This window comes from Pangasianodon hypophthalmus, chromosome 3 (assembly GCF_027358585.1).
Source record: "Pangasianodon hypophthalmus isolate fPanHyp1 chromosome 3, fPanHyp1.pri, whole genome shotgun sequence".
NCBI classification, from domain to species: domain Eukaryota; kingdom Metazoa; phylum Chordata; class Actinopteri; order Siluriformes; family Pangasiidae; genus Pangasianodon; species Pangasianodon hypophthalmus.
This window is the reverse complement of record NC_069712.1, coordinates 10,904,200-10,926,829: the sequence shown is the minus strand read 5'-3', so window position 1 is coordinate 10,926,829 and position 22,630 is coordinate 10,904,200. Positions and strand designations below refer to the sequence as shown.

At 36.3% G+C, this 22,630-nt stretch overlaps 2 protein-coding genes across 8 annotated transcripts; one reads left to right on the top strand and one right to left on the bottom strand.

The window, feature by feature from the left end:
- Positions 1-609: 609 nt before the first annotated feature.
- Positions 610-8,509, top strand: opn3 (opsin 3). The gene is made up of 4 exons (XM_026942485.3): positions 610-1,233; positions 4,560-4,879; positions 7,794-8,045; positions 8,243-8,509. Exons 1-4 carry the CDS (start codon positions 915-917, stop codon positions 8,507-8,509), a joined length of 1,158 nt encoding a protein of 385 aa, XP_026798286.1. The 5' UTR covers positions 610-914.
- On the bottom strand, positions 7,142-21,903 carry LOC113543929 (kynurenine 3-monooxygenase). 7 transcript variants are annotated; one of them, XR_004577889.2, is made up of 18 exons: positions 21,666-21,902; positions 20,993-21,062; positions 20,686-20,783; positions 20,241-20,330; positions 19,258-19,306; positions 18,903-18,990; positions 18,502-18,667; positions 16,176-16,247; positions 14,978-15,099; positions 13,561-13,708; positions 13,079-13,136; positions 12,650-12,732; positions 11,435-11,536; positions 11,285-11,344; positions 10,736-10,878; positions 9,326-9,431; positions 8,288-8,375; positions 7,142-8,094 (listed from the first exon to the last, which is right to left on the bottom strand). XR_004577889.2 is itself a non-coding variant. In XM_053232899.1 (17 exons), exons 1-16 carry the CDS (start codon positions 21,732-21,734, stop codon positions 9,368-9,370), a joined length of 1,482 nt encoding a protein of 493 aa, XP_053088874.1. In that variant the 5' UTR covers positions 21,735-21,902; the 3' UTR covers positions 7,142-8,572; positions 9,326-9,367. The 7 variants fall into 7 exon arrangements, 5 of the variants coding, with proteins under 5 accessions (XP_053088874.1, XP_026798274.3, XP_034159009.2 ...); XR_008301505.1 differs by having other exon boundaries at positions 8,288-9,431; XM_053232899.1 differs by having other exon boundaries at positions 7,142-8,572.
- Positions 21,904-22,630: the final 727 nt, after the last annotated feature.

Sequence of the window (22,630 nt, the reverse complement as noted above, 5' to 3'; positions counted from 1 at the left end):
TTTTAAAATATGAATGTATTACTCTTTATGTCTTCAACCTTTTTCTTTAGTGGTTTTTAAAATTGTGGGGACAGAATCTATATTTGCTCTGCTTACATGTGAAATATGTGTTTCAAGATCTTATAAAGAAATATTCCTTTTTTTTTCTTTTCTTTTTTTTCCCCTGCAAGGATTACATCTACCTAACTGCACAGGTCAAAAGGTACAAAATAAAGTTTTTAAAAAATGCATTTAATCAGTATCAGAATCAGAGACATAATCAATTTTATTTTATTATTTTTGTTTATTTTACATTTTTCTTGGTGTTTGTTCACAACACAGTTTACAACACACACATCACAGACAACACACTACACAACACACAACACAGCTGGCATTATAATATCCAAATATTGCACCTTAAGCAGAAATTGGTAGACTCATTTGTAATTTATATTACAGTGAGGTAGAAATAGCAGCTGAATGCAGTTCAGAGTGGCACAATTGTGATATAAAATAATAATAATAATAATAATAATAATAATAATAAATAAATAATAATATATTTAATAAATAGTATCCTAATATTTATTAATTCAAGTTTATTTGATGAATGTCTGTCAGTGTTCATGTGTACGGCTGAATATAAATATAAACTGCAACACTGTAAAGTGAACTCATGGGCAGTAAATCGCGTTATTGTGGGAAATGCTGTTCTTTATGGAGGGTCTGTAATTGGAGAGCGCGCGCGTCAACACCTCAGCTCGCGCGCGTCCTGGGTATAGTGAGCTGTGCAGCCAGAGGACGCATTAACGGTGCTGAAGGACAAGAGAGCGTGGAGTTTGAAGCATACTCCGCGCTAGGTTTCTCCGAGCGGCCACCAGTCCAGCCAGCAGTAGCAGTAGCAGAATGGCAGACGCTACATTACTCCTGCGATGACTCCTCTGAACGACACCGGGACTCGGATGCACGCGGACACCTCGCTGTTCCCTGTAGGAACCTACAAACTTCTCGCCTTCACTATCGGAACCATCGGCGTGCTGGGTTTCTGCAACAATCTGCTCGTCCTTGCACTTTACTACAAGTTTAAGAGGCTGCGGACGCCCACCAACTTACTGCTGGTGAACATCAGTGTGAGCGACCTGCTGGTGTCGGTGATCGGGACCAACTTCACCTTGGTCTCGTGTTTGGAGAGAGGATGGGTGTGGGACACCACTACGTGTGTGTGGGACGGATTCAGCAACAGCCTGTTCGGTTAGTCATCCTCAATAATGTGATGTTTTGTTAACTTTTGGAGGAGATCTGTTTAGATGAATATGCCCAGTTTCCTGCATGCCAGTACCTTACTCTCTCAGAAAAATAATGGTGCTAAACTGAACCTTTCCTAGTCTCAGGACTGGTACCCTTCTGTTTTTTACCTTTCATATATATCTTTCATCTGGAAATGTGGATATTTTATACCTTTAACTATAGGTAAGGTACATAATAGGACTGTAATTACCTTTAAGAGTAAAGCTTTAAATTAAAAGATGCATACTAAAGGTACAAACAGTGTACACTTCACCTCAACAAGTTACCACCCCAGCAACAAAGAAAGATACAGGTTAGCGCCCCTATTTTCTGAGTGTACAGGTGCAACTTGTGTGTGTACCATCAGTGACTAAAAACCCATTTTGCCCATCTTATGCCATTCAGTATTTGTCAGCGTTTTCTACCTCATCATCAATGGAAGAGGGCCACCATAGGACCACTGCTGAGCAAATATTACTTGACCCAGACATGGCAGTGTATCTGGGGCTACTTACTATATACTATGCTGGTTTCGAGCGGTAGAGTGGTGCGAGCGGGCAATGTTGCCCATTCACATCTCCAGGGTGCTTGATTCGATCCTGAGCTCGAGTTACTGTCTGTTCTTCTGTACTGCCCAGTGTTCCTGGGATAGGCTCCAGATTCACTGTGACTCTGACCAGGATGAAGGGGACACATCATTCTTATTATGCCGTTGATGAGACCTTGTGATATAAAGCATTGCACAACTGTCATAGTTTACTTGCTGAGCTATTGATAGATATTAGATTTTAGCCTCTCATCTACTATCATGACTAGCTATCACTGATATTGACCAATAATAAATTACCAGCAATATATATATATGTATATATATAGTATATACTGTATATACGCACTCACCTCACTGTAACCTTTATTAGGAACACCTGCACATTTCTGCACTTATCTAATCAGCCAATCATGAGGCAGCAGCACAATGCCTAAAATGCACAATGCATAAAAATTCAGTTAATGTTCACATCAAACATCAGAATGGGGAAAAATGTGATCTCTGTGACTTTAAGCGTGACATGGTTGTTGGTGCCAGGCTGGAACTACTGATCTCCTGGGATTTTCACAGACGACCGTCTCTAGAGTTTACACAGAATGGTGCAAAAGACAAAAAACATCCTGTGTGTGGAGGGTCTGCAGGCTGAAACACCTTGCTGTTGAGAGAGATCAGAGGAGAATGACCAGACTGGTTTGAGCTGATAGGAAATCTATAATAACTCAAAAAATACCTCCACATAAAAAGATCCAGTGAAATCATTAAAAGTCCATTTTTTCAAAATAGATATCCATGATTAACAATATCACCTACCACGCACTGCACAGTGCTCTATTCACTAAAAGAATATGTTTACATAGTCTCTGCAGCAAGATTTGTACATATCTGGGTAATTAGGTCAGTATAACTAAGGTGTGTGTAGGAAAATATCTCTTAATTACACTGCAAGTGCAGCTGCGTAGGAGACAGAATCCAGCATATTTGGTAATGACTGTGGAAGGAGATAGAGAGAGAATGTGTGTGTTACCTAGATCTGGGTCACCTCTATGTTAATGGAACGCAGGGTTTTGCACTTAGTCCTCTAGCAGTGGCACTTGTAAACAATGGCACTGCTAGATCTCAGTAGAAGCTTTCAAGTCTACATGGAGGACTTTGGTTTTGAACAGTATCAGCCTTAGACACACCACCTTAAACCTTTAATCTCTCAGAAAAAGTACCAAGAAGATAGCATTTAGAAAATTTGAACTGTTAGCTATCCAAAAAAAACCCTTTCCATGAACTGACAGGAAAAGCAATCTGAACACCATGACAACAATGAGCTTTTTATAGAAACAGTTCAGTTCAATTCAGTTTTATTTGTATATAGCTTTTAACGATTGATATTGTCACAACACAAGTATATAGAAATCTGTATATAAATATAGGTCCCTAATAAGCAAGCCAGAGACAGTGGTGAGGAGAAGATTTGGGTCAAGATTTGGCACTGGCATTGGGCATAAGTGGGCATACAGCTTGACAAAGAGAAGATAATTATGTATAAGAGCATACAGTGGCTTAAAATTGTACATATTGTGATCAGAATGCAAGCGGGGTCTAGCTTTGACTAGATGGGAAAGCCAGAAGCCAGACATGAGGGCATCCTGGTACATACATTTTCTCCCAACTCTACCATGAACCTCAGTGATTACTTTGGGAGGTGGTGGTTTTCCATAACTCTCTGTGCCAATAAATCCCAACACATCTATGCGTTTACGTAATGGAAAACATTAACAGATTTTCAACCTAGACTGAGAAGAAGACTGACACTATGTCTGAGTCCTGAACACTGATTGGCAGGCTGTTCCATAGCTGAGGGGTTTTGTAAGAAAAAGATCTACTCCTACTGTAGTCTTATTATACTGTAGGTGCTGATAAAGAATACGTGTCAAAGCAGACATGGCAGATTACGATGGACCAAAAGTTCACTTAGGGACTGTGGGCCAAACCATTTGGTGCTTTATAGGTCATTAGTTTAATGGATGAATAATTCTATGGAAGCCAATGCAGCCACACGGTGCAGGGTTCCTTGAGTGTTCTTTGAATAGACTCTTCAAAAAGATTGTAAATCTACAATTACTTACTTTTCAGGTTTTTCTGTTTGTCCCTCTGGTCTAACCTTTAAATGTTCTATGCAGAACTGTACAACAGGTTGTTTCCATATCAGGAAGGATTTCAGGTAGAATAATTTTAGGCAGCTAGGAACCCATAACTATCCAATGGATTCTAGAAGAGCCCTATTTTCTAAGAGTACAGGTAAGGATTCTTAACTTCCTTAAGGTGTTTTAATTCAAACTCTCTATGAAAGGTTTCTGTGTAGGGTTCTGTATAGAACCTTTAAAGTGTTTCCCCAGTGGACAAACCAAAAACTCTACGATTGTTGTTTGTGAGGTTCATAGCAACATAGTTCCAGCCTTAGAACCCGTAGAAGTCTGGTTTGCAAGGCCATAGTAAATCATGCTGTTCCCACGTTGTTCCTCATTGTAGCAATGTGGCCTTCCCCTATACCGTATATCATGCAGTCACAACCTGTGGTTGGAAGCATGCAGTGTCAATCAAATGTAGGCAGTTCTTGGGAATGAGTGACAAAAACTAGAGATCTAGCAAACAACTAGAAGTCTGGCATGCAACACAAGAGTTCCAGTATCTGATATGCATCAGATTTATTGCTGAACCCATTCTGGCCTTTTTTTGTCGTCACTCTCAGGTATCGTGTCCATCATGACTCTGTGTACCCTGGCATATGAACGCTACATTCGAGTGGTACATGCCAAGGTCATAGATTTCCCTTGGGCCTGGAGAGCCATCACCCACATCTGGCTTTACTCACTTGCATGGACTGGTGCTCCTCTCCTGGGCTGGAACAGGTACACCCTGGAGATCCACCAACTGGGCTGCTCCTTGGATTGGGCCTCTAAAGACCCCAATGATGCCTCCTTCATCCTTTTATTCCTCTTTGCCTGCTTCTTTGTTCCTGTGGGGATCATGGCCTACTGCTATGGGAACATTTTGTACACAGTGCACATGGTAAGGAAAAAAACCTCTTGTATTGACACAGTGTTGGATTGCTTCATGCTTTTACTTTGATATATGATAGGCATATATTGCTTAATCTGTTTATGTGGTCAATTATGTTAGTTTTTCCACACCAACATTGGAAAATGTCTGTATGGATCTTGCATTGTTGGCATTAAGTTTGGAATTGGCATTAAACTGGCATTAAGTTTGGGCTTAGTTCCGGTAAAGGGAAATCTTAATTTTACAGTGTACAAAGATGTTCTAGACAATTGTGCGCTTCCATCTTTGTAGTAATGGTTTGGGATAGGCTCACATATGGGTGTGATGGTCAGGTGTCCACATACTTTTGGCCATATAGTGTATCTGTCTGTCAAAACCAAGTCCTTATTACTTACTAAACAGGAAGAGAAACTGTTAGATCTGAAGGAAAATATAACCTGTGCCAGAACCCTGATATTCTAATTGTGAATAATTATTATTCTGCCTATTGCACAGGATGTGTCTTTTTGCTTACAGAATCTGTATACTACAGGAAGAATGTTTTGTTCATATTTAAATCTACTCATTCAGATATGTCTTGAAGTTTAGGAAGTGTGACTTCAAATGTACTTTAGTTGTGTAAAACCTTTCATTGAGTCTAAACCCCTTTTCGGCTGTATTTAGGTCACTGCACACTTCCCACCTGCACAAAGACATTCTCATACACGTGCCCTTGTGTACTCATGAACATGCAACAACACATCATACTCAGTAGGACTCCTGATTCATCACTCCATTCATAGTTTCAGTTACTCTGATACATTTCCCAGAGTATTAAAATATAGAGACTGAACTATTCTCACTGTGCTGAAGAGTTTGTCTGCCTTATTAGAGTGTGCTTATAAAATGTCTTAATGGCTTATAGAAAAGGTCAGGAGCCAGATAATCTCTGAAGCTAAAAGTGAACCACGGTACACTTGGCATAACCGACACAATGAAACAGGGAATTTTATGACTAAACTTAACACTAAACTTGAATGAACAGAGGAGCAAGACACCTGTGCACAGGAAAAGTCCTTCTTAGTGTACACTAATTACAAATGCACCCTTTTGCTCTGCAGACAGAAATGAAGTGAGTAGTAGTAAAGTATTAACCTTCTTTATAATACTACCATGCCACCTACTGGTGACCTAGTTTTGTTTTGGTTTTTTTGTGTGTTTTGCCGGTAAAGGACACACCAAATTTCACTGGGCCTTGGGTAAATGTGGCTTCAGCAAAGATGTGAATGAGGATGTTATTAGTGACTCAGGTGGAGAGGCCTCAGCTTAATTGAAAGAAACTTTAGCACCTTGAACCTGGACAGGGACTCTATGAAAACACAGAATCTTTAGAGCATACAGACTCTGTGGGGCCAGATTTGATTTGGGCTAATTCACTAAACCACCACTAGATTTTATAGATTTTTCTATTAGATCAGCTGGACCAGCAGCACCCAAATCTCATACATGGACACAGAACACAATGAGTCTGCATGGTGAATAAGAGGATGTCAGCATCAGATCAGTTCTGGCTATAGGCCAATATTGGTATTGTATTGAAAATAAAAAGGCAGTTATGTTTATCCCTATTCCAAATGATCATAAAAGATAAGAAAAATAGGTAAAAAAAAATTTAATAATAATTGTTTGCCTCAAGCAGTGCTCCATTATAATTACTACACTTATCACACTAATTAGTACTGTTTCTTTTCCTGAGGCAAAACTATATGTGAGAAAGCAAGCATATGAAAGCATGCGAGTAGCGCTACTACTAAAGTAAGTGCCTTTTCCCAAAACTATGCAATTTGAGCATCAATATATCAGAAAACTGTATAAAAACAAGAAATGAACAGTTCTATCTCACTAAGTTAGAAATGAGTGCATATTTCTCCCTTTTAAATTTCCTATCATTTAATGCTTTCTGCATCCCAAATAATTTAGGAAAAATCCCTATAAATGTGCTGTTTGAAAGACCCTTAAGCAGTCAGTTTGATTTCTGAGAATCTTTATGAGGCCAAGGAAAGCAAATGGGATCAAAAATGTCTCAGTATTTTCACATTTCACCTTCAGGAACGAGCTCACATCATTAAAGCATTTTTCTAGATATCACACAAATTGATCAGAGTAATGCTAAAAGGTGGCTGAAGTGTGAGATGTAGTCTTTTGATTAACCAAAGTGGTAGTGTGCGACTATCACATCTCTGAATCTTTGTTAGATGGTACTCTACATAGAAATGAACACAGTGGGCCTAATTTATCAAGCTAGATACAGACTGATTTATTGTAAATCATTTGTAGGAGCATTTACACAAGAAATTCGGTTTCATAAAAATCCCATAATTTTGGAAATATGGTTGTATCCACTCATGCTCCTGAGTATGTGTAAATTTATGCATAGGAAGACTAACTAATATAAATCTCAACTTTGCAGGGAGAACCATTGAGAACATTTTGTGAAGCCCAGTCATTTATATTATTGGTATTAATTAAAGAATATGAAAAATGAAGAAAGCAAGCCAACACAATGTTTAATAGATGTTTAAAAAGCAGTTTCTCTGTGCAACATGCTTGGTGTGCATGATCACCTGGTCACAACTTTTTCTTGTCACCTTACTTAATTCACACCTAATTCACCTTTTCTGTAATTTGTCTGTAGATTCTGTTTTTTCAGGTGCTGTTACACTGCTAATTTTTTTCTTAGCATAGAAGTGAGAAGTGGTAAATGCAAATGAGCTGTGTCAGGAACACAGTACCATTGCATTTTATTTTCAAGTGTCAATATTTAATTCATTTAAGATACAAATATGTAGAATTGTATTTTTACTGTTAGTTAGTATTATCCACTGTGAAGAGAAATAAAATTAAAGAGAATCTTTTCTCCCTTTCTCTCCATTTATTACTGTAGTTGCGCTCCATTGAGGATCTGCAGACATTGCAAATCATTAAGGTCCTACGCTATGAGAAGAAGTTGGCCACCATGTTCCTGTTGATGATTTTCTGTTATCTGCTGTGCTGGACACCCTATGCCGTGGTCTCCATGCTGGTAGCTTTTGGCAAGCAGAGTGTCGTCTCGCCCACTGTTGCCATCATCCCCTCAGTCTTCGCCAAGTCCAGCACAGCTTATAACCCAATTATATATGGCTTCATGAGCAGGAAGGTGAAGACACTAGACTTTAGACCTATACTTTTGAGTAAGAAATCATGACCTGGGGAAATACAATGACACATACAGTACATACAGTCTCGACATTAGTATGTCATGAATGTCAATAAATGAAAAAATATATAATAGAAGATATAGTTTTGTGTGTCATGTGTCTTTATCCTTCTGCATGTGTGTGTATTCTTTGCTAGTTTCGGCGTTGCATGTTGCAATTGCTGTGTTCCCGCCTGGCCCACCTGCAGTGTGGCATTAAGGACCACCCCCTGACCTGCTCCAGCCAACCAGTACGTCCCATCGTGATGTCACAGAGCCGTGATGACAGGCCTAAGAAAAGGGTGACGTTCAACTCCTCTTCCATTGTTTTCATCATTGCCAGCAATGACACAGACACTCTGGATGTCAGCTCCAAATGTAGTGAGTCATCAGAGATCAACGTGATTCAAGTCCGACCCCTTTGACCCCACCACAAGTACTCTGAAAGTACTGGAACGGCACGGCCAATTCTTTTGTTTTTGCTATACCTTGAAGACATTTGGGTTTGAGATCAAAAGATGAATATGAGACGATAAATCAGAATTTAAGTGTTATTTACTTTACCTTAAGACTATCTGTTCCAATACTTTTGCGCACCTAAAAATTGGATGATCTGCCACCAAAGGTGTCATGTTTAAGTTGTTTAACACATCTAGATGTAATTATCAGGAAATGAAAGCTGAAATTCTGATCTATCATCTCATATTCATCTTTTATCTGAAACCCAAATGTCTTTAGTATATTGCAAAAACAATTGAATTGCCTTGCCATGATAATACTTTCGGAGAGGACTGTATATGTGAAATATTTATTCAGCACCATTGTGTTGCAGAAGGTCTGATTTTTGCCATTCCATCATGCTTTCTCATTTTGCATGATATACATAGTAAAGCCCTCTGCCACTTCACACAGGTACATGTGTGAAATGACCCCTTTCATGTGAACATTATGGTCAGAAGTGTTCACATTCAACATAAAGACTTCTCATATTTGTTGACTTGTTTTCAATCAGTGTGTGATTCACAGCTCTGCCTATATTTAGCGATCACGGTTCTTTAGCTAAATCGAATCATCGGGTACTTGATTTGACGTGACTGTGAACTGTTATGCAAGAGGGATTATCTGTTCAACATCACTTGTTAGAGTTATTTAAAAAAGCAGAATGATTTAATGAGGTCAATGTGGAAAAGGAAAACATTTCTACCAGCCTGCACAGACCAATAAAGAGAGTTTGTATTTACATATATAAGCTTCTTTCCACTTCCATTTGCTGGATTCTCAGTTCAATGATCCCGAGTCATGTGCAGACACCATGAAATGACCTTCCATTTTCCTACAATGAAATATCTACAGAAGAAGAAGGAGAAATTCAGATGTAAATAAATTTTATACCAAATAAGCCATGCCTCTTTTTTTATATTCACCTGAGCAGCTTCACACTGAACAGGACTGATTGGGGTTATAGGGCAGCATAGCAAATAGCAGAGTGCATACACTCTGCTGACACCGAGGCACACATCCATAGTGCATTAGAGCAACAAGATTATGCAGAATGTTATGAGAAAATTAGTTTGATGACCGATAATAGGTCAACAACAAATGGTGAGCACAGTTAGCCAGGCATTCATTCTTCATAAACAGCATGAGGGATCAACTCCACACAAACATAAAAGGTATATGGTCAAAAACAAGCAAACTGTGGAGGTTTGCTGGCTAAATTGTTGACAGTATGACTGCATGAGTATGGCAGATATGGATGGAGGTATGGAGAATGATCAGGCAGAGATGTAAGGTGTTGGATAGTTACACATTTCTACCACATAAGAGGAGATCAATACAGGTTATATATGCAGAAATCATACATATAAAACATGTGGAGATTAGGAAATGTATTGTAAATCTGACATATGACAATATCACTTCTTAATATCACTAATATCACTGCCAAATGCTATAAATGTAAAGGTAAATGAATTCCAGACAGTAAAAAGAACAGAACTACTAGTGTAAATTGAGGGAAATGCCAGAATTTATTGTTTAAATAGAAATGGATAATGTTATAACATTAAAATACATATTCACTTTGCAAACACCTTTTATGTGAAAGTGATTCCTAATTCAATCTATGTATATAGCTCAGCAGCTGAATATTAAGGGTCTTGCTCAAGCGTTGCTCAAGGGCCTAACAGTGTCTCTTAAGGAGCTATGTAATTTGAACTCACCAGCTTTCTAGCCACTAAGAAAGAATTTTAACCATCATAGCTAACTCTATTCCCATGTTTATTCACAGCATTAAAAATAAAACAAAAAATGGGCAACTATATCTTCTTTAAGTCCAGGAGACCTGTCTTGTTTGAACATCATGACATAATTTCTCTAATTATGTTCTCTGATTTATAATTAACTGTTCAAATAAGAATTACTGCTATTCAATAAGATTAAACCCAATCCAGCCCTCTTGCCTTTGCTCATTCAAAGCTTTATTAAGGATTTTATAGCACCAGTGAATCCAATAGCACCAGTGATTTGCTGTACTTCAATTTCAATGAGGTTAAGGATATCACAGGATTTGAAACTGGGATGGCCAATAAAGTATGAAGAATGACTGGGGCATCCCGAAATATCTTCCACATTCATTTGGGGAATCTTACTTTTGGAACCAGACAAGGGTGAGAAGTCTGCTCCATAGCTGCTCCACAGTAATGCTGGGCTTTTTGGGAATGTATCTGATTAGCAGATAAGTCAGTCCCACTACAGACAATGTCCCCCAAAGCAACAGGCCCCGAGTAATCACCTGCAAAGAACAAGGACGATCTTAATGCCATGAAGTATCACATTGTTCTTATTGCTTCTCAAAAAAGTAAGTGAAAATATAGCCAGAGATTTATCTAATATTTCTCACTATGATATTACAATAAAATCAACATAATATGATAAAGGCTTTGTTCTACTGGCAGATCATTTTAAGCTAATAATAATTTTTTTTTGTTAGGATAGTTTTTGGATAATGGACTTTTTTAAAATCATATTTGGATTTAGTGAAGAGCACTGAGGAGTCTATGCATTTAAGGCAAATATTTGAGAATGCCACAAAGGTGCATGATAATGAGGCTTTGCAGCAGTGCAGCAGCAACAAAGACAGTTTGTTGACAACACACACACACACACACGCACACACTTCTGAATGATTTGGAGTTCACCTTGTTCTGCCATTGCCAGCGGATCACTGCTTCATGATAGCGTGTTCGGGTAAAAGTGACCTGAAAGCAAATCAGCTCCAAGGTGACTGTTGTTCATTAAACAGACATAAAATTTTTTAAAAGGACAAAATTAAGCACAAAATGGCTTACCATTGTGTACAATGGGATTATTGTTCTCGGCATGATATAATGGAGTGCATTGTCCAGATATTTACGGAACAGAAAGTACTTGGAGTTCACATGCGCTCGCATCTGAGCCACAAGAATACAAGTTGTTAATACAATAAACGATAGCATGATGCCAGAAGTTTTATTCAAATTACTAAAAGAGCAAACCACTCAGATATACTGTAATAATTATCACATATACAGTAATAATTGTTGATTATTGTAATCAACAATTAATTGAAGCTATTATAATATATAGAATTTTCCAACCTAATCTCACCCAGACATTGTAGTAATTATAATGTGAAAGAATGTACAGTAGACATTAAATCTACACATTCCTGTTAAACTTGCAGGCTTTTGAGATGCAAAAAAGGAAACCAAGATAAATCATGTCAGATGTTTTACAACTTTGAATGTGATATAGCAACCAACTAAATTTAAGTGAAAAAACAAAGATATTCTAGAAAAAAAAGAAAGAAAAAAACCCTCTCTTGATTTATACCTTACAACAATAAGATCCTGTACATGTTCTTTGTGAGCCATGGCTTCAGCAGTCTGATGAAACCTTGAAGATGTCAAGAAAATCCTATAGAAACAGCTGATCTTTATCTGTGTTTAATCAGAATCACTTGATTGATGACAGCTGTATGATAATTACTTTTGAGCATGAGTTTGAATGTGATTAGTTAAATCTGAGCACAGTCACATGTCATTTTGCAAAAGGGTGTGCACACTTATGCAACAAGGCTATTGTAAGTTGTTCATTTTTCTTTTTTAGTTGGTTGCTATATCACATTCAAGGTAGAAAACATTTTTTGCAATTTTAACATGGGAATGTAGACTTTTTATATCCACAGTAAATATATAAGAAAAGCTCCAGAGTCCACATTTATTTTACATTAATTGTATTTACCATTTATCTGTGTTTGTTTTGTATATTCTTACAAATCTGCAATCATGACACCACGTTGATGTTGTAATATTGCAAGGTTTCCTGAACTACTACTTTTAATTATTAGCCAAACTACCTCTTTAAGTAGGACTGTCTGCTTCTGTGCTATTCCCAATGTTTAAGAAGGTCTAAAATACTAAAATATTTTGGATGTACATACAGGATGTACATACAGTATCGCTTCAGAAGTTCTCCAAATATATGCTACAATTCCACACTATGTTTGTAAATAAATAAATCACCTCTATATAATTGTACATAGCCAAATCAGCTATGGCGTGATCATCAGGTACACGAATTCGTGTGAACTCCGGGAGAACAGCAGCTGCCAAAAAAACATGTATACATAAACAACCGTTTACTGTTTTTCTGTCGATCAGAATTACTGAGAACTCTTCTTAGCAACAGCACGTGATATCCAAATGACACCTATAAATAAAATGCTGCTTAGACGAGGCTGATAATGTGATTAATTTGAAAATAAGCAAAGTCTTCTCACTAAATGAAGATTTTATATAAAAATAAAAGTATATAAAAACTTAGTATATTTTAAGTATATTTTAAGTTACTTTGAAACTTAAACTAAGAATGCTAATAGTGTAGAGTGAAATGTTATTTACTGTTATTTAAAAAATCAGCATGTGATAAAGTGCACAGTAAAACAGACTTACAGAATTCTTCATTAAACTGATCCATAATCTCATCAAAAACGAGGCAGTCCTCAAAGCCCTAAGACACAAAGGTAGATAATGAAAAATAACTCAGGCAGTTACAGATTACCCTAATCCCATATTTGCTGATGAATCTGGTATAACATAGCAAATTTGTAAACTGTAAATCATCCAGAGCATTTTAACCTAAAACTTGTATTCTATATGGCCTGTGTACAGAAAAGTAGGTTTCACTGTACAATTATTACTTTTTATGTTCCTCTCTTGGAACCGTAATAAAATGTTTTGATTACAAATAAGATTAAGGAAAAAATAACTGAAGAGGAACAGCAATAAAAAGACCACATGTACAATAAAATGCTTTTTCAGACTATGGTTCAAAGTTGAACAGCATATACACTATAAAATTTCACTAAATGATGTAGCAGCAAAAATCCATCACTATTGCCTCATAATTCCCCACTATTCTCATTTGTACTCACTGCATTCATGCCCTGGCCATAAAATGGCACCACAGCATGAGCAGCATCCCCCATTAAGACACATTTGTCGTTCAAATGATACGGAGAGCACTTCACTGACACCATGGCCTGGGCAGGCAGTTGGAAAAAGTCCCTCTTTAGAGCTTCACTGAAACACACAACACACAGTGGTAAGGATTGTGAAACTAACTAACTAACTTCCTAGTTCTAGCCAAATTCATTTTAGTAAGTGCATAGAAAAATGCCACAGCTTTTCATAAACACTGTAAACGCCAGCACATACACACACACACACACACACACACACACAATAGATACACACTATTTGTTGACCAAGTTTACATTGCTTGTGTAATTTTGACAAGGACATCATTAATCTTGTTCTATTTGGGGCAACTGTTCATACAACTCATGAGATTTGTGCAGGCGTTATTTGTTGGTTTGAAATGTAAGAAATGGCATCCTATAAAATGAGAAAGTTGGTGTGTGTCTGTGGTAGCCAAAGCACTGCAATGGCTGAGCTGCATTACTGGACGATTTAGCACACACTGTGCTTAGGACGCTCTCTTTCACTGTTTTTATGGAATTTTCTTAGAATCATTAATGCAAATCACCTGTGCCATGAATGCACCTTATCACTTACAGATGACTGGCATTTATCAATATACACATGTAAGTAGCAAGAAAATCAGTTACTGAAACCTTTATAAATCTGGCAGAAGTTTTTAGTTCAGTTTGGTCTGTGAAAACATTTACACACACCTATACAAGAATATTGGTGAGTGAAGCCCAATATTGGAGCTCCTTTGAGCTATGAGTCAATATTGAATTAACCATCTAAAATAATCCATTGATCCAAAACCACAAAATAAATTCTCGTTATCTGTAATTGTTCTAAAATCCAATTTATAATAATTGCAAGAAAGCTTATTTTAACAAATCTCTAGGTCCATGTTTTGCTACAAAATATAAACAGTGATTTCAGCATGGTGAAATACAGCATCTTGCCTGAAATGATTTCCTGTTTCAAAAAATAGAGTACTTTAGTATAATGGGTTTAAAGGTGCATGGGTCTAACAGGCATAACCTAAACCTAGCCCTGCAGAGGACATTGAAAAACCCTGCATGACATCAAACACAGCACCGCACATGTTCAGCTTTTTCCAGAGCTTAAAGTTTCATTCCTGAATGGATTCAAAAGTGTTGCACAGCTCAACAGCTTCCATATCTTCAAAGTCACCTGATGCATCCTGTTCTTCTCAAATTAAAACCTCATAACTGCAGGCAGTTCATCTGCTGACCTGCAATTTCACACTTTGCAGACAGCGGCACTTGGAATTACTGCCTGGGTGATGCACAATACAGGATCATAAGTCAGACAGCAAAATAGCAGAGAAAGAGACTGAACATTTCTTACACTCCTAAGAGTGGGAGGGAATCTGGGAAGTATTTCTGAAAGAAGTTCATCAGCTCATCGTCTGTGGTAATCTTCTCAAATTCCTCAAATGGCATGAAGAGTGTACAGGTGAAGGTCTTGTCCTTTAAAACACAAGATTAACACTCTAAGATCTTCGATTGCCATTAAGACTCCAAATATGGCACATGAAGAATGTCCTGCTCTAAATTAATACCACAGTGTGGTTCAATACTCAAACCTGATTGGTCAGTAAGTGTGCATTATTTTTGTATAACAGTACAGGTAGTTCCGGGTGTAATGAAAAATAGGTTAATATTAATGCACTCATTCTATTCTATATCTATATCTATTCTATATCTATGCATTATTGTTTCTATATTAACAGTTCATACACAGGGATTTCCGTTCTTTTCTGTGTTATTCCTTACATATCATTGTGATCCCAATATCACTTTTTCTCAGATTCAAAAGCAACTCTTTAGTGCATGTTTTTTTTAACAACTGGAAGAAAAAGGGTCTTTCAAAAACAAGTAACAAGAAAATATAGAAATAACATGCATTTTAAGGCATTTTAATTGAGTAGTGTATATTTTGCAACAAAATTGAGTTTTTGGAAAAATCATAATAACCACAAATGATAAAGTGAGACCATAGTGTTCCAAGTATCCCAGGAACCCAGCTTTTCCAGAATACATTCTTGGAGGTTTTGAGAACTAAGGACAGAATCAGCATAAATACCTGTCATTGTAAAATGCTATTTTTCACTTGTAAAATCAAGAAAACATCATTGTTACTTGTTAGTTATAATCATTGTTATCAGCTAGTTTTGAAAGGAAGAGCTAGAATGACTCTATGAATGATTCTGGCTGACATCTTTGATACATTTCTTCATTATACAGCACTGATATAATTTGGAATTCTGTTTAGGGAGTAGACCTTTGTTACACAGCCACAATTCAGGGTTCAAGTGTAACCCTCTACTTGGCATATGCCTGGACTGAGCACATCCGATCATCAGGAATGAGGTAAAGGACTCTATAACTATAAAGTTTCTGTCAAATCTCTGGTTATACTTCCTAACATCTACCTTCTTTCAAATACCCATGAGCAAGCTAAAATGAAACTTAAAATCACTTTATGGAACACTTGAAAAAGAGTGTAGAACTTCCCAAATGTGATTTATATGATTTACACTTACCATGTTCGGGAGAGCAATCATCATAAATGTGTTCCTGGGCCAGATATGAAGAAAATTGGGCTCCATTGCAAACTGAACATAGAGGCAGAGATAATCAGGATAAACTGTATATAAAAGTAGTAATTACCTACATAACTAATACATATATATATACACACAAATGCATAACACAATGTTGGGTACCTTTACTGAAGGAAATAATTATTCTACACTATTTTGACTTAATAATTCAATTTCTAGTTAATGTCTTGTTATTTTGAGTTATCTCATAATGGGATCTCATTACTTTGACTTAATATTTGACATTCAATGATCTATCAACAAGAGCACTTTATTGAATATTAGCATACAGTAATTTAATAGTAAAATTAGTAGTCTGTATGATGTTTCCCAAAAATTATGTATGCTAGAAATTGCTTTATTTGAATTGTCACACATATGGCTAATGATTGGTATTTTACTTAAATGTGTTCAGGTATAGTCAAGATTTTGACCCCTAAAACTTACCTCAATGGACTTTTCTAATGGTCATTCCAGTCATTTTGAACAATTAAATTTGACATAATTATATAATGACACAATAACTTTAATATCTATTGTATTAATAAAGTATCCTTATCAGTACTACCAGACCATTAATTGAGACTAAAGTGTTTGTAAATTTGACAAAGTAAAAGGCAAAAATGGTCTATTTAAGTCAAAATAATGAGATAATACTGTAGCTTGATATATTAATATTAAGTCGACATAATGAGATATTAAATAAATCACAACTTGAGGTTCATAGCTTCCGTACTATGTACTAAGATTGTATGATTTGTAGTTTAACTGGTTGTGTTGCGATTTCTATCAGTAGCACTGAGTATTACAAAACTTTGTGCTTAATTAAGGGTCTCTGACATTTGTTTCTAGTCAGTTAATGGAAACTCTGGCCTTATTCACACCATGTATTATCACTTCATGATGATCACATTGCTGTCGGATAGCATTTGGATGTTATCGGATTTGGATGCTGTCGGATAGCATAGTCGGATGCCTCTGTTACTTTAGATAAAATCATCTCTCAAATAATTAAATGTACAGTCATGGGGAAAAGAAAATACACCCTCCTTCAGTTCTATGTTTTCATTTATCAGGGACTAAGTAGCAATTGTGTGGTCCTTAGCAACTTCTATGAACAAACAAATAATCTCAAGTGACAAAAAAAAAAAAAAAAACACAACAGATTTCAATATGTAGTCATTTGTTTCCCAAAAAGTAAACCAACATTCAGAAACCAGGTGGGGAAAAATGAGTACACCCTTCCTACTTCCATAAGCATTAAGAGAGTAATTATCAGCCAGGTGTTACTAATGAAATGCACAAGATTAGTTAATCATCAAGAAGTGTGACTACCTCTATAAAAGCAGGACTTTTGGCAGTTTGATGTTCTGGAGCACTCAGGTGTGTGTCTACATCATGCCAAAACATAAAGGACATCAGCCATTACTTCAGAGAAGCAATTGTTGCTGCTCTTCACTCTGGGAATGGTTATAAGGCCATCTCCAAACAATTTGAAATTCGCCATTCTACAGTGAGAAGGATTGTTTACAAATGGAGAGTCTTCAAGACAATTGCCAATCTTCCCAGGAGTGGGCATCCTTGAAAATTCAGTCCAAGGTCAGACCATTTAATGCTCAGAGACATAAAGAAAAATTCAAGAGCTACATCATGTGACCTACAAGCCTCTGTGAGCACATTAAATGTTCATGTTCATGACAGCACAATCAGAAAATGCACGAAAGGCAGTACGACTTTCGTTTGCAAAATTTCCTCTAAACAAACTACAAAAGCTCTGGAACAATATCCTTTGGACTGATGAGACCAAGCTGGGGATGTTTGGTCATCATTCACAGTGTCATATTTGGAAAACACCAAACACAGCATATCACCACAAATACCTCATGCCAACTGTCAAGCATATTGGTGGTGTTTTGCAGCCACAAGATCTGGCAAACTTCACTTTATAGCAGAATATTTTTGAGACAAATGTGAGGCCCTCTGTCTAGCAGCTTGGTCCTAAAGGTGGTTCTACATGTTACTGAATTATAGGGTGTACTTATTTTTTCCCCATATGGTTTCTGAATGTTGGTTTACTTTTTAGGAACAAATGACCATATATGTTGTGCTTTTGTTGTCACCTGAGGTTGTTTGTTTGTTCATAGAAGTTATTGAGGACCACGTAATTTAGGTTCTGATAAATAAAACCATAGAAATGAAGTAGAGTGTACTTTCTTTTTCCCATGACTATAAATGTTACAGGTCTGAGAGGGTTGCCATCACTTACATCACCATTTTTTGGAGGCATAGTGAGCTCAAGGTATCCATGGGGGATGTAGGTCTGGCTGTAATTAAAGCGACTGCGGCGTAAAAACTGCTTCCTAGTGGCAGAGAAGGCACCGTCGCAGCCCACTATGAGATCTGCCTGGATCTCCTTTTCATTATCATCAGGCCTACAACGAGCAGACAACATATCAATATCATCAGCTTCTCTGAAATTACACTAATTACATAGAGTAAATGTATGTGAAGAGTAAAATATGTGGTAAGTAACAGACAAAAAAAAAAAAAACAGTATTATGACATCAACATTTCTGCATGAGAGCAACGTCTCAATGAAACTGTGAGCACCTTTTTAAACAAAACAGCTTTATGTAAAATGATAAAACAGGCAAATAGACTGTTTACCCAAGAAAGGTCATGGTCCCTGTTTCTGGATTCCAGTCAAGCAGTTTATGGTTAAAGTTCAATTGTGTGTTTGGATATGCTTCAGACGCTGGAGTGAGAGGATATATGTCAAAACACGTTTCACACGTTTTACATAATAGTACAATTCAACAAAAGTCTCAATAACACACCCTTGCGTTTTACAAACTTTTATAGTACCACAAAATGTCCAACACCAAGCCATATTACTAGTACCTACTGTAAGTACTGGTATCCTTAAAAATTACATTAACCTTCATTTTGGAATTTTTTTTTTCCAAATAAGTCCGTCAGTAATTATACCAGTAAAATAGATTTGACGCATATGTGTGACTACCTGTTAGCAGCTCTTTATTGAGGTTGGCTCTGCCTACAGAAAGGATGTACTGAAAAACAATATGACATTTAAGGACAATGATGATTAAATGAAGATGGTGAATAGCTACATAAAAAAGATGATGCTACAGCAATTAGAATGGGGATAGAAAAACATTTCATTGACAAAAATGATTTCCTAATCAATGTGGTAAATTCTAAAACGGGAAAATTTATTTTCATGTTCCAGCTGTTGGTTGTCACTTTCATTTAATGACAATGTTATTAAATTTCTGAGAAATAAAGCAGACCTATTAATACAAATTTACCAATACTGACTGTAATATTTATACATTTTTGTTGCCATTCCACATTTTTCACAATCATTTATTGACATGAAATGACCAGAGATATCCAGCTAAACATACCGCATGCTTATGATATGCCTTAGTAAAAGAGGTCCCTAATAACTTGTAAAGAATGGGCGTTTCTCTCATTCTTGTGCTTTTATATGGAGTGAACTTTATCCTGTGTATTTAAAAACACTTTCTGACTATAATGTATTTCTTGTCAATACAGAACCTATTATTTTTACCAGGGGTGCCAAACTTACAGTTCAGTGATTTGCCTGCTCAAAAACACCTGATTCAGTTAATTACTAGGGTTTATATGTTTGTTAGAGCAGTGAAATCACTAAACTTAGCTGGACTCCGGCCCTGCAAAACTCAAGATGTGCACCCTTGGTTTAAACATTCACAGTCCAGCCTGAAAAAAGTATGTGAACTTCTAGGTTAATGACTCTTTTCTTCAACTAAGTAGAGTCAGGTATTCTATTCAATAAGAGAACACTGGAGTTGTGAGTAGCAGTTCCTTGCTTTATTAAAAGGCACCCAAAGTTGAGATGTTTTTTTCCCCTCAAGAAAGAAGTCAACCATGCCCTAATCAAAATAAAATCAGAGATGCATAAATCTGTGCTGTGACAAAATAATACTGATACTGGCCTACCTGACCTTTCTTTCCATATGGTATGGGAGAACGTTTTCCATTCACACTGTGGATCATACGAGCATGCATTGGGATGGCCTTGGAAACAATCTGTATTTGACATACAGCAAAAACACTGAACACAATGTATATCTGGGTAGGTATCAAATCTTAATCTAACAAATATAGATTTAAACTATTTTTTCTTAACTCATATAAACTAAATTTAGTTCACCTTGAATTCAGAGAATGGTACATAAAAAACACAACAAATGCTAAAAGAAATAATAAAAGAAGCTAGATGTCCAAAAGTATTTCTTCCATTGGGGTGTAACAGATGCTCAAGTTATTGTCCAGTGCCTCCATCAACTTTAACTAGAATCTATCTATCTGTATGCTGTTTAATAAAAAAAAATTATTATATTAACATGGTCACTATTGTGTAACACAGTCATGATGGTGATACCTTGTCTTCCATTCCAACATGTTTTAAAGCTTGGCGTCCCCTATGGGAGAGGGCTAGATTTATGCTCCTGCCCTTTACTGTTTTGGCACGGCGAATATCTGTTGAGGAATTAAAGTCAAATACTAGAATATTCAATACACCAATAATAATAATAATAATAATAATAATAATAATATAGAAATTTCTGTTCAGTATTTCATTTCTATAATATTGTATTTAAGAGGTAAAACCCAGTTGTTTACAAATGCATACTTAATAAATGTGCTTAAACATTCTCTGCCTGTAATAATTAAATCTATGTACATACCTTCTCGAGATTCAAAGACTGCAACCTCAAATCCTCTTTTTGCAAAGAAGCATGCATTTAAGCCACCAACCTAAATCAGAAGGAAGGCATGTTGGTCATATGTCTAAAAAAGACAGCATCATTAAATGTTATTGTACAAATATAATTTATTAAATATTTCTGTACTAATATAATAATAATATCTAAGCATTTTTGGGAAAGCTTTCTTTGTACATTTTTACATAGTTCATGATTTCCCACTTTGTGTGTTGTGAAAAGTCACATTCAGTTTTAGTAAATCTTTGACTTTAGTTACTAATTGTGTACTTTTTTGTCAATTATTATTGTAAAACTCTTGTTTTAATTTTCTGCACATAGACCACATATACAGCAACGAGAATAAATTATTATTATATTATATCCTAAGAGCAACTTCTTTTTTTTTTTCTACTTCACATTTCTACCAACGTAAAAGGGCTGTGAGTCCTCAACCCACTGTGTTCCATTCAGAATAGGTTAAAACACCTAACTTATTTTACATATGCTTATGTATGTCTCAAAATAAACTACATTCTTAACAAATTTGAAAACTGAAATCCTGTAGTAACTAGGTCAATCAGGAATATGATATATCTTTTAGGTTAAATAAAAAGTGTTTCACTGTATAATGAAGCATGCCATAAAGATATCTTACCAAGCCGCCTCCTACTACAGCTACTTTTTTCTTGGTGGCTGATTTATTCTTCTCACTTGAGTGGTCCATGTTGGTACAGATTAACTTTATCTCAGAAAAGAACTCACTGTGTCAGTAGATATCCACAACCTTTTCAAGCAAACCAATAATAGTAAGTAAGAAAAAAAATTTAAGAAAAATGCCAGCTCCCTGTGAGTTTTGTTTGTTCAGGTAGATGAACTGATGTGTAAACACATGAAGGACTACAAACACAGACATGGGTTCAAAGCTCGTGAGCTGAGCACGTGACTGTTAATGCTCCTGAGTTTAGCAAATGACATCAAATTTACAATGGCCGCATACAGCATCATTAGTAAACACTTATTTCATCATTAGTAACAATGGCCACATACAGCATCATTAGTAAACAATTATTTCATCATTAGTAAACAGTTAATAATTGTTTATTAATTGTTTACTAATGATGAAGTCATTAGTAAACAATTAATTATTGTTTATTAATTGTTTACGAATTATTTCATCATTATTATTTGCTTTTAAATGAGTTATGCTGTAACCTGCCTACATCTTACATAAAGAACATGACTCAGATGTTTTATTGACATAATCCCTTCAAGTTTAAACAATTTAATCCCTGCACATGATGCTCAGATATAGTCTAAATGAGGGGTGTCAAACAGCTGGCCCACCATGGTCATTTTTTGTTTGTAATGAAATGCAGTGTTCATGTGTTTTATAGGTGATATGTGTCTAATAAAAATAAATTAACATATTTAAGAGGAGTTGTTGTGTTATTAGTCACTAAACTAATTTTTTGGTCCAGTCTTCATGATATTAGACAGAGTGTAATGTCAGCCGTTACCGAAACTGAGTTTGAAGTGGACCCAAGCCATGCCATCAAAATGCCCCACAAAGCATAACAGAGGCACAGGCTTTATCCTTTCACTTGTTAATTTTTTGTATAT

Coding starts and splice junctions, on each gene's coding strand:
- opn3 (XM_026942485.3), top strand. CDS start 915: ATGACTCCTCTGAACGACACCGGGACTCGGATGCACGCGGACACCTCG. Junction 1,234..4,559: donor ATTCAGCAACAGCCTGTTCG/GTTAGTCATCCT, acceptor CGTCACTCTCAG/GTATCGTGTCCATCATGACT. Junction 4,880..7,793: donor TTTTGTACACAGTGCACATG/GTAAGGAAAAAA, acceptor TTATTACTGTAG/TTGCGCTCCATTGAGGATCT.
- LOC113543929 (XM_053232898.1), bottom strand. CDS start 21,734: ATGGACCACTCAAGTGAGAAGAATAAATCAGCCACCAAGAAAAAAGTA. Junction 18,991..19,257: donor CAATAAAGAGCTGCTAACAG/GTAGTCACACAT, acceptor CTCTCACTCCAG/CGTCTGAAGCATATCCAAAC. Junction 18,668..18,902: donor GGGACCATGACCTTTCTTGG/GTAAACAGTCTA, acceptor TGCTCGTTGTAG/GCCTGATGATAATGAAAAGG.